General features: G+C 41.3%; 1 protein-coding gene across 1 annotated transcript in view; it reads right to left on the bottom strand.

The window, feature by feature from the left end:
• Positions 1–19,072, bottom strand: part of SH3TC2 (SH3 domain and tetratricopeptide repeats 2) — a 68,105-nt gene that overhangs the window by 4,880 nt on the left and 44,153 nt on the right. Inside the window, exons 13-16 of the mRNA XM_008014923.3 lie at positions 6,969–7,119; positions 4,658–4,780; positions 2,933–3,083; positions 644–840 (exon numbers count right to left, since the gene is read on the bottom strand). Coding sequence (XP_008013114.3) covers positions 644–840; positions 2,933–3,083; positions 4,658–4,780; positions 6,969–7,119 — 622 coding nt within the window. The remainder of the gene's footprint in view (positions 1–643; positions 841–2,932; positions 3,084–4,657; positions 4,781–6,968; positions 7,120–19,072) is intronic.

Raw genomic sequence — 19,072 nt, 5'->3', positions numbered from 1 at the left:
CCTGGGCTACACAGCAAGACCCTGTCTCAAAAAAATAAAGCAAGCAAAAAAAGAAGTTCTAGATTCAGCAAGCAAGAGAAGCAGGGCTAAAGCCCTCTTAAGATCTAAGTATACTTAGTTTAAAGGCCCCATACGTCGTTATCTCAAACATGTTAATATGCACTCACATTTCTCATAAAATGTACTTTTATATTACTTTATAAGAAATGAGTTGCAGTTGACTAGTTGGTCTGTAACATTTTATGGACATGCTCTTAAGTATTCATTTTGATCTTCATTTTAGACCTTAGAGTTGTTTTGGTGTCTTATATATTTCCATAGGCCCTTGAGAGAATCACAGGCAATGTGCCTAGAGTATCTGACAGATAAAGCAGCCACAGACATGGTGGCAAGGCAAGAAGAAAGAGGAACCATGGTCTATTCCTCAGTGAAGATGGGAGCACCTTTGAGGTCTTCAGCTGGGCTAACTGGAAAGAGCCTCCATGTCCTCTGTAGAGCCACTCCTCACCCCATGAGACAAGACTCCTCATCTTGGCACTCTGGTTTTCTCAGCTCCACCCCAAAGGCTCCTCATTGTCTTTGGGTCAGGAAGGAGAAAGGTTGGGTAGTGGCTCTCAGGAAATCTTGGAAGTCTGGCTCTTACCTTCAGCTGGCAGAAGGTGAGTCGGCCCAGGCGATAATACACTTTGGCATAGTACAGGGCCTCCTTGGGACTCTGCAGCCAGGGTGGACAGAGGGACAGGGTCTTCAGGTAGCAGTCCTCAGCCATCTCATACATGTGCAGGGAGTAGTACACTGTAGCCAGGCGGTGAAAGGCCACCAGCTCCTGCCTCCGATCTCCTAAGAATTGGAAGACTGAGAGAGACACCCTGCAGCCAACACTTTGCATCATTTGTTCACTCATTCATTCCATAAAACTTTTTGAAGGTCTACTAGATGTCAGGGACTGTGCTGGGGCATAGGGAAGAAGACAGAAGAGGTGCCTGTACTCATAAAGCTTATTGTCTCACATGACAGACATTCCTTAAATAATCCCACAAACAAATGTAACATTACACGTGTCATAAATGCTACAAAAGAAAACGCAGGGCTCTATGAGAGTGACTTAGTAGAGGATGGGTGCCGGTCAAGGTCTCCTGGGGTGATTCCCGGAAGAAAATTGTCTCCCTTATTGCAGATGCTACTGTAATGCAGGATTCTGGGAAAGAATTCTTCTTACACCCTTTTAATGGGACATGGTGACAAGTCTAGCTTGATGGAGTAGCTAAGAATTGCAATGAATAGCTGTGTATAATAAATGTCTTCCTCACACACAAGTCTCTCTCTTCAGAGAGCTCTCTTGGGTACCCCCATGCAGCAGTCTCTGCTTGGCCCTGTTACCCACTGTCAGTCTCAGATAAGCTATAAACACCTGTTCACCCTTAAACCGTGCTTTAGAATGTTGGTTTCTAATGGGTCTATTACTTGTTGTTTGGTGGATTTGTTTTAATATAGAACAACCTTTTACAGGGAACAAAGGTTTACAATAATGTCTTCGGAATATTTGCAAGGTGACTGTTGGATACCATCTAAAAACATCACTTTTAAGCTTCAAAGAGCCAAAAGCCAAAATTAAAAGAGAAAATCTTAGAGAGAGAAAATTCTCTGATATGGAAAAGTCAACCACAGGGGAAGTACATATAGAAAGGATGCATGCAGCCTCCCTTCAGCTCCCATCCAGTGAGAGATAAAGAGTGCTCAGAGGAGCTGCCTGGGGCCTCCAAGGCCTTTCCTGAGATTAGTACACAGTCACTCATATGAAACCTTATGCAACAAGGAAAAAGGCAGGGAAAAGACAGAAGAAGCTCTCAAGAGTGCAATTAGACACAATAAAGTCCAGTATCATCCACATCCAACGCCCTTGAAAATGCCCAGAAGTCCCTCCTGGAATCATCACAGAATATTCCATTTACCCTTACATCTAATCAAGGCTTCTCTAATCAAACCTGCTTTTCTTCAAACACCAATATTCAAGATGAGGGGTTTTTTAATCTTTTTTATTCTGCCATTTATCTGTTCTGATGACTTTTTTTTTTTTTTTTTTTTGAGACGGAGTCTTGCTCTGTCGCCCAGACTGGAGTGCAGTGGCGCAATCTTGGTTCACTGCAAGCTCCGCCTCCCAGATTCACGCCATTCTCCTGCTTCAGCCTCCGGAGTAGCTGGGACTACAGGCGTGCGCCACCACGCTCGGCTAATTGTTTGTATTTTTAGTAGAGGCGGGGTTTCACCATGTTAGCCAGGATGGTCTCCATCTGCTGACCTCATGATCCGCCCACCTCGGCCTCCCAAAGTGCTGAGATTACAGGCGTGAGCCACCGCACCCGGCCTCTGATAACTTTTATTGTTCTCCACTAGCTTTTGACATAAACACAAGATATTCAGCTATGTTCTGAGTTAGGGTAATGGGAACCTGAGCTTCATTTACATTTTAGCTTCATGGAAAAATGCACTTTTGACTAAAAATTAACTAATTTAAAATTTAGGGCACAGTCCTTTTGCAATGGGAACATAGCCTATGCAAAGAATAAAATACCATTTACTTTACACTTGGGGAACAACAGCAACTGTAATATAATAATTAGTGTGGCACAGGCAACACTTACCAAGGACTTACCATGTACCCAGCATTGTGCTGTGGCTGTTACATGGATAATCACTGGTCTTCATAACAACGACCATGAGGCGGGCACTATTTTTAATCCTGATTTGGAGATGACAAGCTTGAGGCTTACAGAAGTTAGGCAGCTTGCTTAACTAAGGTATCCCTGACAGTTGGCCCTGGGATTTGAACCCACACAGTCTGACTCCAAAGCCTGTGCTGTTATTGCTTTGCTGTCTATCCTTGACCAGTCACCTCTCCCATTCAACACACCCGACAGTGAAGACCACCAACCTGTGACTGTGCTGAGCCTGGCGGCCAGGGTAGCAAATTCCAAAGCCTTCTCATAGCCTTCGAGGCTGATCTGCAGCTCTGTCAGCTTGTTGAAAATCCGGAGCTCAGTTCTCACCGCCTTCAACCTCCTTGCTAAAGGAACAGCTCCAGCCTAAGAACAGAGGCCCAAGGAACCTTAGTCTAGCGAGGAATCATCAGTGCATACCATAGCTAGGAGGCTTATCTTCTACAGGCAGGGGTTGGGGGATGGCAGTGGACTAAAACAAACGGGGGTCAGCCATGTTTCCTTGTGTGCCTTTACTCAACTCTCTCCTGGACCTTGCTCACGATGTTTTGCCCAGATCTTAAAGAAGCAGAGGGCATTGGGCCTCCTAAAATTGGGGAAACCTGGAGCAGAAAAGGGAAGTGGCTTTTCCCAAGGTCACATGGAAAGTCGTTCCCTTCTCAGCTGTGTGCTCTCAGCTGTGCATCCCTGTGGATAGCATCCATGGCGATATCTATGAAGCACACATGAGTACGCACATAGTGTGGGAATATCTCAAAAAGTGGTCATTTCTATGTTTTTATTATGATAGAATTTTAGGCAAATCACTTCATCTTTCTGAACCTTAGTTTTCTCATCTACAAAATGCATATGAAAATAAGCCCCTCAATAGTCAGAGATGCGTTCCCTGTTCTTCCCCACCCCTAGCTCAGTGCCTGGCACAGACTGGGTGTTTGCTAACGTTTGATGACTGAATAAACAACTTAACAAATAAATAAATGAATATCTGAATGAATAAAATTTTAGGATCAAATTAGATAATGAGAATTCCTAAACTTTTGTCAGTGATGAAAAACATCATAATCTTTGACATATCTGCTTAATATCTGGACATTCATTTAATTTGTGTTATTCTTAACATTAACTCTTTTTCTTGCCTCATGCTTTGCAATACTATCTGTGAAATCATAGGTTTAATGAGCTCATATTGTTTTTAATTTAAAAATATATATATATATTTTTTGAGATGGAGTTTCACCCTTGTTGCCCAGGCTGGAGTGCAATGGTGCTATCTCGGCTCACTGCAACCTCCGCCTCCTGGGTTCAAGTGATTCTCCTGCCTCAGCCTCCCAAGTAGCTGGGATTACAGGCAGGTGCCACCATGCCCAGCTAATTTCTGTATTTTTAGTAGAGACAGGGTTTCACTATGTTGGTCAGGCTCATCTCGAACTCCTGACCTCAGGTGATCTGCCTGCCTCGGCCTCCCAAAGTACTGGGATTACAGGCATGAGCCACTGCGCCCAGCCTTAAAAAATATTTTAATACATGCTTATTAAAAATATGATCAAACAAAAGCACTCATCTACATAACCCTTTAAATAATCTCCCACCGCACTCCCAATAGTAAGTGGGAAACACTGGTAAACTCGAAAGTGTGCTGCAAACTGTAAAGTACCATGCACCCAAGAGTTCGAGATGGTCTTGAACTCCTGGACTCAATTATTTTGATGTATTATCCCAGGAAGGATAACTTATCAAGCCTGAGATTGACTAAGTTTATCAGAACCTTCCCTGAGCTCCCGCTAGATTGAAGAGAGGGTGAGTAGGTGGGCACTGGACAAGAAAGAGAAAAATGAAATACAAGCAAGAGAGGAGAAGAGGGACCCAGGTTGAAGTCCAGACTGACCCTGCCCATGCCTGTGCCAGGACTTGTCTCAGCAAACTGCACAGCTTGGACTTACTCTGTAGTACTCTACTGCATGATGCCTGTGGCGGGTCCCATTGAAGAACACATCACCTGCTTCTTCATAAAGTTTGAGAGCCAGCAAAGGCTCCTCTGACTTCAGGGCTGTCTGGATGGCTGCCTAGTGGGGATAGAGACAGCTGTTAAAGGCAGAGAGGAGGGCTTCCAGACCTCCACAGGACTGGCAGAGCTAAGATGCAGACCACCTAAATCAATTAATCCTCTGCTAAAGTCCCCCAAATCCTAAATTGGTCTTCACACTCATAAGGCTGGTAAGAGGACTTTAGAGATTCTCCAGTCTGGCATTTCCCCATCCTGGTATGAGAGATTGCTTTTGGTGGTGCTAGATTATTTTTAATGGTATATAGAAAAACATTTTGTTTTACTAGTTAAGTATTTATTTTAATGTGTTTTAGAAAAAAAGAAAAACTAATAGTGCATCCAACCTGCAACTTTAGATAGTATTGTATAGAATAAGGCTAAGTGTAAAAAAAGCTACATTGATTTGATGTTGAGTCAAAGAAGAAGAAGTAAACAATGGTATAGATGGTACCTGTTTATAGCAAAACCATGAATTTAATATGTAAATAACTGAAATGGAAAAATAATGATCCAGTTCAACACCTTACACTTTCCAGATGGAGACAGTGTGACTCAGAAAGAAAACAGAACCTCCCCAGTTTCATGCCAATAGTCACTGGCAAACAAATGTTGGTGTCTTCCATCCCAATACCCTAGCCTCCAGAGCTTCTTTATCTCTAACAAGCTATTTTGGATTGCATCTACACCAAATGTGCTAAGGAAGTTGAAGAGAAAAGAATATACCGCTGCATCTGCAGCACAGTTACAGGATCTCAAATAGCTTCAGGTCCAGAACAATTCACTTCCATGGAAATGACCCTGCACAACATCAGTTAGGTGGCAGCCTGGGATTGGGTGAGGCCTGGGACCAGTTCTGGCCAGTGAACATTTCATTGCTGGGGCAAGACGCTGCAGTTGCTGTGTTATTGCATGGGCAGCTACAGAGAGAGAGGGGGCCAGTGAGATGGAATCCTGGAGTCAGGACCACCAAAACAATGCACAATCGGAACAGTGCCCTCTGGGCTTCAGTCTCCCACAACATGAAAGGAGAAGACTGAATTGCCTGCTCTCCAGAAACGCTTTCAGCCCTTAAATCGCAAGGCAGATGGCATAAAGGCTGAGAGTGAAGGCTCTACGTCACACTGTATGCAGGTCTCAGCTCCACCACTTACCAGCTGTATCACCTTGGGCAAATTACTCAGCCTCTCTGAGCTTCATCTGTAAAATGGAAATTATAATGGAAACTCCTACTGCATTTATAATGAGGGTTAAACTACATCATGCAAGTGAGGTGTTTAGCAAAGTCTCCCGTACATAGGAAGCATGCAATCAGTGTTACGCAGCCATTATTAAGTCTCAGTAGAAGTGAATTTGTGCAAGTTTATGTGCTAGTATAAGGAGAAGTAAAAAGAGAGAAAACAAAACATGGAAAAGAAACATAAATTGGTACATTTTTGTAGAATCAAACATCTTACATATCATCACAGTACAATATTGTACAGATAGTAATAAAACACTAAAATATCATGTATTAAACATTTACTAAGTTCTGAGCACTTAATAAATGCTTACTATGCCTTTACTGCTATGCAAGTGAGATATATAAATTTTTGTTTTACTAATCTTTATGCTAAAAGACAGCGTTCGGTTCCCCCATAAAGAAACTGAATCCCAGAGATGTCGTATGGCAAGCCCAAAGTCACACAGTCAGTCCATATGTGATGGCCCTGGGATTTGACTCTAGGCTTTTCTCTCCTCAAAGCCTAGGCTTTTAACCACTACACTGTACCACATCTCTGATATTAAAAGTATGCAAACCAACAAAAAAATAAGAGAATAATATTGTTAATACCCCACATACACACCAACCTTGCCTCAAACTGCAGCAAAACCCTAAAGTCAAGGTGTATGTTGAGCTTTGGAAAGCCGGGTATACTTAATGGGACAACTGACATTACAGGTGATATGTCGGTCTCCCCTCACATCCTCCCAGGGTGCACATGTATATATGGGTCTCAGCGACTGGCCCTTTGCTACCTGTACTCAGCTTGCCGGACCACCCTGGTTTCCACCATGTGTTCAGGGAGCAGCCCAGTGCTGACCCTCTCTCCATGGGCTTAGGGTGAACATCATTCCTCTCTGGTTCCAGCTGGTCGATTTGGAGGGTACAGCTGCCTCCCCAAATGACCCAAGTCAACAACTCCCAGAGAGCTCTGCAGGAAGCCTACCTGCAGGTACAGCTCCACCAGCTCGTCTTCCTGCATGAGGTAGTGGAGTCGCCCCGCCCCAAGCCAGGCCTCGGCAGCCTTGTCTCTCTCCCCCAGGTCAATGAAGATACGCAGGCTCTCCTTGATGCATGTGAGTGACCTCCTGAGAGACCTGGGGACAGACATGAACTTGTGAGGTGCTAGGGTTCAAAGGGCCCTCAGGGTCCACTCAGCACAGAATGAAACAGAAGCTCCGAGCGGGAACAGCCATGTCCCACATCACACAGGGAGGTGGGCCTGACTGAATCCCAGCTCTACCCCAATCAGCTGTGTGACTTTGAGAAAGTACAGGATCCTTCCTGCTTTGGTTTGCTTACCTGTAAAACAGGCCTATAATTGTGCCCACCTGAGCAGATTGTTGTGAGGATTAAATGAGATAAAACTAGAGTGCTTAGAACAGTGCCTATTACGTCCTTGGCACCTGATGAATGTTTAAAGATCACTTATAATTATTATTATTACGATGCATGGTCCATCAACCCTTTGACTGCTCTATAACCTTTTTTGGTGTTATGTTATTGCAATGGTTTGTCTCTGTCCCCACCTAAATCTCACCTTGAATTGTAGCTCCCATAATCCCCACGTGTTGTGGGAGGGACCCAGTGGGAGGTAATTGAATTATGGGGCCATTACCCGCATGCTGCTGTTCTCATGATAGTGAGTCTCACGAGATCTGAAGGTTGTATAAAAGGCAGTTCTTTTGCCATTTAAGATGTGCCTTTGCTCTGCCTTTGCCTTCAGTCATGATTGTGAGGCCTCCCCAGCTATATGGAACTGTGAGTCCATTAAACATCCTTTCCTTTATAGATTACCCAGTCTCAAGTATGTCTTTATTAGCAGTATGAGAATGACCTATTACAGTTACTAACACAAAGTAGACACCAAACGCATACCTATTGAGTGAATGCATGAATGAGTGACAACAGTGGTAACTTTAAGTCATCAGAAAGATTTTGATGTTTTGTTTATAAAGAAAATCAAAGCAGGGTGAAAGTTTTAACAGGTTGCTGCTTAACGGGTGCCCTTTAATTATTTGGAAAATTGTATTTTGTAGAAAACTCTCCCTCCACAACAATGGAGGGACCAATGAAGAAATGAGACATAGGTAATATATTTTCTCACAGACGATTCAGTATTCAAAAACAAGGAAAGAACACTGTGCATCATCCAGATAGTAGTTCTCAGTCCCAGCAACAACTAGAGTCACCTGGAAGCATTTTAAACTTGTATACTGCCACACTCTTTCCCAGTGTGTTGCAACGTCGTGATAGCCTGAGCACCGGGCTCTCAGAATATGACTCAGGCACAAGCACTGTGTCTAAGTTCTCCATGTAATTCTGTCATGCAGTTTGGCTTGAGACTTGCCAATCTAGTCCAATATTCTTATTTTATAGAGGAAACAAGCCCAGAAATGGGAAATAACTTACATATGTTTGCACAGCACATTAAGGGAAGATCCAAGGCCAGAACTCCCTTCTGAGTAGCAGCCTAGGACTCGTCCCATAACACTCAGATTTCCTAAAACATGATTTGTGGCCCACCTGCATCAGCATTTCCTAGGGACCTTATTCAAAGCACAGAACCCCCACCCCAGAACTACCTCAGACTGACTGAAAAAGATTCATTACAGTTGCAATCCAGGAACCTGAATTCCTGAGACACACCCAGGTTACACTCGTGCACAGCAAAGTTTGAGAACCACTGCAGCAAACCATGCAACTCTTCCCAGAAACACTGATCATCATCAACCACGCCTGTGGACACTTAAGTAGAAAGTCCTCAACAAACGTGGTTACCACTTGATCACAGACCTCTCAGCCGCCAGGCCCCTTTGTGCACCATGAGGGAAACAAGCATTGCTCTCAACTCCTAAGGCCCAGATCCTTATTGGCAATGAGGCAGCTGTTGGCCTTCTGGAGAGAGTGCCAGGCATTTGGCCCTTGTAAGAAACAGAAAGAAAACACTCAAGCTTTCTCTTCTGCCCTGCTCTTAACATGAGATTTATTGACATCCCAGATGGGCCCTGGCCACCCTTTCACAGGTTTTAAAATGTGAAACTTCCTCTGAGAATGCAATGAGCTGAAAAACTCCACACCATGCTGCAGTGATCACCAACCTCCTCGGCTCAGCTACAGTAACCACAGGCATCTTTCACTATAGGAAGCCCTGCCTTTCTCTCCCCACTTTGTACCCTGCAAACTCAAGCCGGGTTCAGATTCAGCAGGCCTGACCTCCACAGCTCTCCTCACTCTCACTGGAGCAATTGATGAGGACAAGACCCATAAATCTCATCCTCATCCTATTTCCTGCTCTGTTTTTTTTACATTACCATTTACTGTCCTGGGATGCCCTTGGGCTACTATAGTTGTTTTCTCCAGATCGTCAGGGAACAAGATTTAGGTTATTACAGTCAGGCCAACTGACAGAGCCAGCATTTGCTTCTTGTACTTTCTCCCTCTGAGTTCATTATGACTGTGGAAGAGAGGAGATCTCTATTTCTTTCCAAGAAACACCCCATCAGGGGAAGGCGAGACTTACGGAGACCTGGTGGCTCACACAGCACCATTGAGACTCCTTGCAAATGGAAGATTTTCCAAAGGCACTGCCTCTCACCAAGACTTGCCCATGATCTATGATCTCCAATAAGAAACAAGTGCTTTCGTGGTCTAAAACTGGGCAGTAGTCCAGCTTCCTTGGTTCCTTCCTATCACCACTCACCCCCATTACTTTACATCTGCCAGTGGCCAAGCAGTGTCACCTACCAATTGAGCACCAGATGGCCCAGCATGCCAATTCCTCCAGCCACCACCCACAGACTCTAGGTTTGGTTTGGCTTCCAAAGCCAAAGAAGCAAGGAGCACTGCTGGTGGGCCAGCACTGCGTCAGCCTTGTGTACTTCTGGGTCTCCTGTGCCTGTGTTCCAGCATGTTATCTCCTCTCCTTTCCAGTCTTGACTCATCTCTTTCTCTCATTTTTCCTGTCCTCAAGTTCAGTCTCTGGGGCTAAGTCTTTGTTTCTTCTTCCCTGCCTGAACATCAGCCACGAGCCCATGGCCAAGTGACCCCAATACACCTGCATTTCCAGACTTCCTCTTACTACCCCCTGCTGGGGCTTCCCAGATCCCTGCCATGCCTGGATGAGTCTGTCTGATCTCTGTCCAAAGCCCAACCTCTGCTAATTGGTCTTGTCCTGTTTTTATGATAAAGATGGCCAAAAACTGAGGGCTGACTCTGTGTGAGGCGTTGGGTGTATACTTTCAGTAGGCGTTTTCTCATTTAATCCCCACAGAAACCCCAAGCCATTAGAATTCTTAGTCAATTTTGCAAATAAAGAAATCCAGTAGGATGTTGTTGTTTTGATTTGTCTTTTGAAACATATCTAAGTTTTCCTGCACATTTCCAAAGACTTATTTTGAGCTCTCAGCTGCTTTGTCTTCTAATAGTAACAATGCAGTATTATTACCGGACATCTATTGAGCACTTAGTGTGTACTAGGTACTTTACATGCAAAATCTCATGTAATCATCACAACAGCCCCAAGAGATCAGTACTATTATTATATTCATTTTACTAATAGAAAAAAAAAAAAAGATTTGGTAAGGGTAACTATCTTGGACCAAGTAATAAACCCTGTTTAAACCAGGATCTAACTCTCAGAGTCTGACCCAGACCCTTACATTTACACCCTCAAGCAGTGCCTAATTCCTGACTCAGATATCAGCACTTGGGAAGACTTTTGTTTCATTTACCATTTTTAAAATCCTGATGTTTTTAAAGACACAAGCTATTTTAGACCTTGAACAGTCTCCTCATGTGTGAAACTGGGGTGGTAGTGTACATTATAGCCTTGTGATCAGATGAGGACATTTTAGGAAAAGCAATTCTTTCTTTATTTACAACAAAAATAGGAAAGAATTGCTTCTGTGTTAGGGATTAACATATTAATTATATTTTTTAAAACATAGCACTTTTTTCAGTTCCAGAAAAATAAGAAGCATAAATATAAGAATAGAAGCCAGGAGCAATGGCTGCTAGGCTACTGTTGTATTCACATGCACAGAATTAATCATTATTTTGAGAGGACCTATTATACACAAGGCATCCCTTCTTTCTAAAAATAATAATATGCACATCCTTTGTGGCACTTACCACAATTTATATGATACCTTTAGTAGCTATTTATATGTTTATTTTCTGTACTATTCTGTTATTGTGAGCTCAGGAACTATTATCACCCTTGTTCAGTTTTTAGCACAGTGCCTGGGCGATAGTAAATGCTCAGTAAATATTTGTTGAATTGATTTAATAGATTTCATAGAGCCACAGAGTTCTCATGGACCCCATCTGGCTCAGTTCTATGGCTAGTCTGTGTTGTGTCACCTCAAGACAGAAGGCAAGACTCCCTAAGATCCCTCTCATTGAGAGATTGCAAGCCTTTATCAAACTAAATTCTTTAGTTGTCCCCTGGAAGGCAGAGAAGGCATGATCCTGCAGATATTACACAAAGGGAGAGAAAAGTGTCCCAGAGTAAAAACCTGAAGGCTGGGACAAAGTCTTCAATATCTGCCTGTGCCCCCGCCACCAACCACTGCCCTCCCCAACACACACACACCATAACCCACTTCTAAACCCTAGAGAAAACCTTTCAAACAAGAGAAATTAAAATTAGTAAAAAGGCAGCATGAGATCGTAAAATTGAGAAGTCAAGGATCTGAGCTAGTACCAATGAAATCAAGTGGTGAAATTGTCTGGACCCTCTGTGGCAGGCAGGGGACAGACTGATGAAAAACGAGGTCCCTCCATACAATTCTACAAGGTTGCACTCTATAGCCTTCAATACCTATTTCTTTTGTCTAAGGCAAAAATTATTGGCTGGGTGGACAGAATACATAGAGTGCTTAAGACTATGCATTTTAGATCAGGAGTTGTTAAACTATGGTCCATGAGCCAAATACAGCTTTCAATCTGCTTTTGCAAATAAAGTTTTATTGGAACACAGCCACATTTATTCATTTATGTATTATCTATTTTCATACTACAACTGCAGAGTGGAGTACTTGTGGCAGAGATCATATGGCCCACAAGGCCTAAAACACTTACTATAGGATTCTTTATTTAAAAAGCTTGCTAACCCTGCTCTAGATTCACACTGTTTGAATATCAATGCCTGCTGGGAAGCCTCATGCAAGTCGTTTGGCTTCTTTAGTTCTCAGTTTCCACAATTCTGTCTACTTCACAGGGTGGTCCTGAGATTTACATATGGCTTAGTAAACAATGCATGCTCACTGAAGGCTATTATGGACATCATTTTCACTACGGATGTCCACTGTACAGGTCTGGATGCCCACTGCAACCCCCCGCAGCCATGCCCACCAACCTCAATATCTCCTTCTAGGGAAGAAGTTGAGTCTTCATTGCACCTATATTAGTCCATCTTCCCACTGCTGATAAAGACATACCCAAGACTGGGTAAATTATAAATAAAAAGAGGTTTAATGGACTCTCAGTTCCATGTGGCTGGGAAGGCCTCACAAGCATGGCAGAAGGTGAAAGGCACGTCTTACATGGCAGAAGGCAAGAGAGAGAATGAGAGCCAAGCAAAAGGGGTTTCCTGTTATAAAATCATCAGCTCTCATGAGACTTATTCACTACCATGAGAAGAGTATGGGGGAAACCACGCCATGACTCAATTACCTCCCACCAGGTCCCTCCCACAACACATGGGAATTATGTGAGCAACAATTCGAGATAAGATTTGGGTGGGGACACAGCCAAACCACATCACTACCCATAGCCAACTGATCACCAAAACCTATCTGTTAAATCTACAAAATGTCTTTCAAATGTGTCCTGACCTCTCCATGCCTACTGCTATTCCCTCCACCTAAAACCTACCCTTCTCCACTTTTCAAAATATTACTTATCCTTCAAGGGCCTCCTCAAATGCTACTGCCTTGATAAAGTCTTCCCTGACAGATCACCCCCATCCTTTGCTTGAAAGCATTGTCTTCTTTCCCTCCAAACCTGCCCCTACAGAAGCCTGCCGCTTCTTCCAGTGAACACTTCCTGTCTTTGCTTGCTGTGGCTTTGAGCTTTGTGAGAATGCAAATCCCTAGAGGGGAATTTAGTTGAAGAAATCTGTCCATTACATCAAGACCCACTTAATAAATTCCTCCTAAGCAATCTGTGCCAGGAAAAAAATTGCTCCAACAGATACATGTGTTTATGTTCTTTTGTCAGACAGTGAGAACCTCATACAGCTTTCCCCTTTTTACTCAGCTACCAGGAAGCTTAGTGCTAATTTACAGTAACCACCCCCAGGTACATAGAAACACCCGTTTATCTGCATCTGTAGTTGGTCTTTGTTCTTTTATATTTTTTTTAAGTGTTCTGTAGGAGAAGGTGATTTACACATGCTAAATAAATACAGCATTACAGCATGTTTTCTTCGTTGAACTGGCCATTCTGCAAAGGGACAATGACCTTATGTGTACAGGGGTTTCCTCTAACACCTAAGTATTTCCCAATCTTCCATTCAGTATCACTCATATTAGCGGTAAAGGAAAAGTAGATATTTATTTCCTCCCAATTGTACAAATAGTAATCTTGGAGTTTAAAACTATAAACTATTCATATTAAAAATCCTAATCTAGATCAATTTATAGAACAATGGAGTAAAAATTTCCAAAAATTTACTCCTCCATAAAAGCAATGAGAACAGGCAATAATTATCTAAATAAAATTTTTCAGAACTCTGGATATTAACCAAAGGTTTGCAAGGAGTGTTTATTCAGGAAAACGGCTGAATCTTGTTATGAAAGTGAGCTTCATTGCTTTTCAACTTGCCTTAGAGACATCTTGCTTGTCCCTAGCTCTGTGGTACACTTAAAAACCAACAGCCTCACAATAATGGTAGCGGGAAAAACCAGCAACCTAGCAACCACTGAAGGAGACAATGAGCTTGAAATCCCCCAAAGTTCCATCCCCAGGGAATTGTTACTGTTTGATCTGTTTGGAAGTTCCCTGGAAGCCTCTGCTCACAGGGCTTGTTTTCATTTAACCTCACTCAGAGCTCACTCAGCGAAGAACAGCCTTTTCCCTGAGGCATATGTCAAAAATAATCAGCAGCAATTGTTTAATATGGTCACTGCCTTAGGTGGTAAAAACATTCAGAGCAAACAAGAAAAGGTCAAAAAAAACCAGCACACACACGAGAGGAAAAGTTGGGAAATGAGATGTCCATAAAAAAGTTTTAAAAGTTCTAACATATTCCTGGGAATCTAGAAGACCACATGCACGTGCAGGGCTGTGGGCATGACCAGGAAACGGCTAAGATTTTTATTTTTTTAAAAAAAGTTAATTATTACCCCAGAGTAACCATTAAGAAAATAACTGAAAGAAATACAGGATAAGAAATAACAAGGAAATTAAAATAATATACAAGAAAAAATCTATTTAACACAAAAGAATGCAGTAATGGAGAAATAGAAAAACAAAAAGATACAAGCTATTAATATAGAGAAAAAATAGCAAAATTGCAGACATAAATCCTGTCTTACCTGTAATTAAATGTAAATGTATTAAACACTCTAGTTAAAAGACAAACATTGAAGAATAGAGAGGAAAGAAAATGTTTCTACTATATGCTGCCTACAAGAGACATACTTTAGATTCAAAGACACAAATAGACTAAAAGTGTAGACCATGTTAACAGTAATCAAAGAGAGCTAGAGTGGCTATGCTAATATCAGATAAAAAGATCAAAATTGTTATTAAAGACAATGAAGGACATTTTATAATGATAATAGACTCAATCCATCAGAAAGGTATAATTATAAACATACATGCAGCACCTAATAACAATGCCCCAAAATATATATAGAAAAAGCTGACAGAATGGAAGGGAGAAATAGACAACTCAACAATAATTAGAGATTTTAATAACACACTTTCAATAATGGATAGAAGAACTAGACATAAGAACAACAAGGAAATAAAAAAATTTAATTAGACCTAAAAGATATTTATAGACTACACCAAACAACAGAATACACATTCTTCTCAAGTTTACATGGAACATCCTTCAGAATAGACCATATGTTGGGCCACCAAACAAATCTCAGCGAATGTAAAAAGAATACAATCATACAAAGTTTGTTTTCCCACCACAATGAAATGAAATTAGAAATCAGTAACAGAAGGAAATTTGGAAAATTCACAAATATGTGAAAATTAAACAACATACTCCTAAATAACCAGTGAACTGAAGAAGAATCACAAAGGATATTAGAAACTACTTTCAGATGAATGACGATAAACACAGCATACTGAAATATATAAAATGGCATAGGCACAAAACTCAGAGGAACATTTATGGCTGTAAATGCTTATATTAAAAGAGAAAAAGATCTCAAATCAATAACCTAATATTTCACCTTAAGACACTAGACAAAAAGAACAAAGTAAACCCAAAGCAAACAGAGGAAAGGAAATAATAAAGATGAGAGCAAAAATACGTGATATAGAGAATAGAAAAAAATCAATAAAGCCAACATTTTATTTGTTTAAAAATTGTTTTTAATGACAGATCTTTGGCTAGTCTGATCAAGAATAAAAAGAGAGAAGAGTCTCAGGAATTAAAGTGGACAATACTACCAACTTTATAGAAATTATAAAAAGATTATAAAAGAATACTATGAACAATTGTATACCAACAAATTAGTTAATTTAGATGAAATGGACAAATTCCAAGAAAGACAAAAACTACCAAAACTGTTCCAGAAGAAATAGAAAATCTAAATAAACCTATAACAACTAACGATATTGAATTAGCAATTTTCAAAAACAAAACAAAAAAACTCCTTACAAAGGTAAGTCAAGACTTAGAAGTCTTCACTGGTGAATTTCATCAAATGTTTAAAGGAGAATTAACACCAATCCTTCACAAACTCTTTCAAGAAATTGAAAAGGAAGGAATATTTCCCAACTCATTCTATGAGGGATCAAGAAGTGAAAAGACAACCCACGGGCTGGGAAAAAATATTTGTAAATCATATATCTGATAAGGGACTTGTATCCAGAATATATAAAGAATTTTTACAACTCAAAAATCAAAAGACAAACAACCCAATTTTAAAAACGGACAAGTGAATAGACATTTCTCCAAAGATATGCAAAGGGCCAGAAGCACATGAAATGATGCTCAATATCTTTAGTCATTAGGAAAATGTAAGTCAAAACCACAATGAGATACAGTTTCACTCCTGCTAGGATGACTAAAATGTTAAAAGACAGACACTAACAAGTGGTGGTGAAGATGAGAGACATTGGAACCCTTATGCATTGCTAACAGGAATGAAAAATAGTGCAGCCACTTTTTAAAACAACCTAGCGGGTCCCCAAAAGTTTAAATATAGAATTATGGTGTGACTCTGTAATTTTGCTCCTAGGTCTACCCAAGAGAAATGAAAACACTTCTTCACACAAAAATTTGTTCATGAATGTTTGCAACAGCATTATTCATAATAGTCACAAAGCAGAAACAATTCAAATGTCCATCAACTGATGAAGGAATGAACAAATGTGGCATATCAGTACAACAAAATATTATTCGGCCATAAAAAGTAATGAAGTATTGATACATGTGACAACATGGATGAACCTTGAAAACAGTATGCTAAGTGAAAGAAGCCAGACACAAAAGGACAAATACTGTATGATTCCATTTATATCAGATGTCCAGAATAGGCAAATCCATAGAGACAGAAAGTAGATTAGTGGTTTCCAGGGTTGGAGTGAGGTTGAGTAATGATGAGTGACTGCTGATGGGTACAGGCTTTCTTTCAGGGGCCATGAAAATGTTCTGAAATCAGATAGTGGTGATATTCACAACTGTGTGAATATACTGAAAACTAAATCGCACACTTCAAAAGGCTGAATTTTATGGTGTGTAATTAAACCTCAATAAAACTGTTAGTACGTAGTTCCAGATCCAGCTCAATTCAAGAAACTCTTTTATAAAATTTTTGAATAGTCTGTCTCTGTTTGAATACTTGTAAAGGCAACAAGTTCACTCTTACACAGGGCAGACTGTTCTGTTTGTGGGTATTTGGATTGTTTTTTCTAACCACTGAATTCCCCAATACCTACCACAGTGCCTGACACAATGGAAGGGCTCCCATAGTGTGATAAAATGTTGGATTGACATTTCACAGTGATATTTTTAAATGAAAAAAAGCAAGTAAGAGAACAGTATATTATGTAATAGAAAGTTTATCTTGATTCCATTTATGTAACTAAAACATGTGCATATTATATTTAATATATCTAATATTTATTTAAGATAGAAAATATGTATCATATATAATCTTTAATATGCATGAAATATTCCTTCATGGGTATTTTAAAATCTTTAAGTAGTTACTTCAGGAAAGTATCAAGGAAAGGGAAGTTGGAAGGGAACCTTTATTTTTCACCTATAACCTTCAATACTAGTGTAATCTTTTTTTTTGTTTTTTTTTTTTTCTTTTGAGACACAGTCTCGCTCTGTCACCCAGGCTGGAGTGCTGTGTGTGACCGCGGCTTGCTGCAACCTCCACCTCCCAGGTTCAAGCAATTCTCCTGCCTCTGCCTCCCAAGTAGCTGGGATTACAGGCACCCACCACCACGCCTGGCTAACTTTTTTGTATTTTTAGTAGAGACAGGGTTTCACCATGTTGAGCAGGCTGGTTTTGAACTCCTGATCTCAAGTGATCCACCTGCCTCAGCCTGGTTAAAAAGGTGTAATGCTTTTTAACCTTAAGCAACTACATAATTTTAGAAAAAACTATGTTCCTCACTATATGTAATTTGGTTCTTTATCAGAGGAGAATCCCTAAGAAAAGACACACTGTGTTCTGTGGCTAATACTGTATAGGCCAGTGTTCTCAAAGGGCTGTTGGAATGGGCAGCTGAGGTTCCACTCATGGCACTGTGGCTACTGTGCTGGTCACTAAAGACAAAAGAGCCTGCCTTCAAGCTGCAAACACGTTTCTTTCCTTACCTGAGCCCTAAGCGAAGGAGCCATGGACTCCCCCACACAAAGCTCCACCATTCTCCATCATAATCATCAGTAGCCATGTCAGCATATAGCTTCAGCTCAAGGACTGTGAGCTAGTGGACTAAGTTACTCACTAATGACTTGGCTACTCCAAACACACATGCCCTGTATGTCTCTTCTGTGTCAAGCTCTGTGCTAGACATAATGTCTGCCCACAAGACCTTCTGAACATACTACAAAGTCTTTCAGCCCCTAAAAGCTGAGGTCTCTGATTTCAAAGGCACCCTAGAAAGCTCACAACTTTAAGAATCTGCACCAAAAATTCGATACACTTTGGAAGCAGCAGGAATTCTAGTGTGAATATTCAGTGTCAGAATAGCATAACTAGCTGGTCCCAGACTCAACGTTTTACAGCTGGGAGGTACCTGATTCAACTTATCTTTACAGACAGAAGGAGACCAAGAAGAAAAGTGACTTATTTAAGGACACGTTATTAGGTCATGGCAGGATTAGGTTTTCTGGCCCCTAATCCAGTTTTGGTTGTTCTTCTCCCAGCTCTGTGGCTTCCGACTCCCTCCAATAACTTCTTGGGCCATCTGTAGACCCATCCCTGACCTCCTCTCCATCACCCCCATCACATCAGGACAGTGATTCTGCATCCTGTCTTAACTAAGGCCTCCGTGGTCCATGCTGACAGCATCCAGGGCCTTCTCTCTGGCTTCCCCCTTAATATTTCAGTGGGTTTAGTCATCTGGAGTGGGGAGCTGGTGAGTAAAGGATGGCAGTGGGGTAGGTGATGTCTGGAAATATTTAAGACTGAGTTTGCCCAGTAGCCAGAGGTGCCAATAGCCTGACACATATTTGGCACTCTTGCTCCTGTTCCTTAGAATCCAACTTTTCCAGAGCTCAATCCTACAATACCTCACCATGAGCATATGACTATGTCATCCCAATAGTTAATTCAAGCCTGCCTTCTGGATCTTCTCCAGAAGCATTCAGACTCCTAGGGTGTCCTAGAATGAAAGCAG

The sequence above is a fragment of the Chlorocebus sabaeus genome, chromosome 23 (genome assembly GCF_047675955.1).
Source record: "Chlorocebus sabaeus isolate Y175 chromosome 23, mChlSab1.0.hap1, whole genome shotgun sequence".
Taxonomy (NCBI): domain Eukaryota; kingdom Metazoa; phylum Chordata; class Mammalia; order Primates; family Cercopithecidae; genus Chlorocebus; species Chlorocebus sabaeus.
This window is presented reverse-complemented; position numbering and strand designations above follow the sequence as displayed.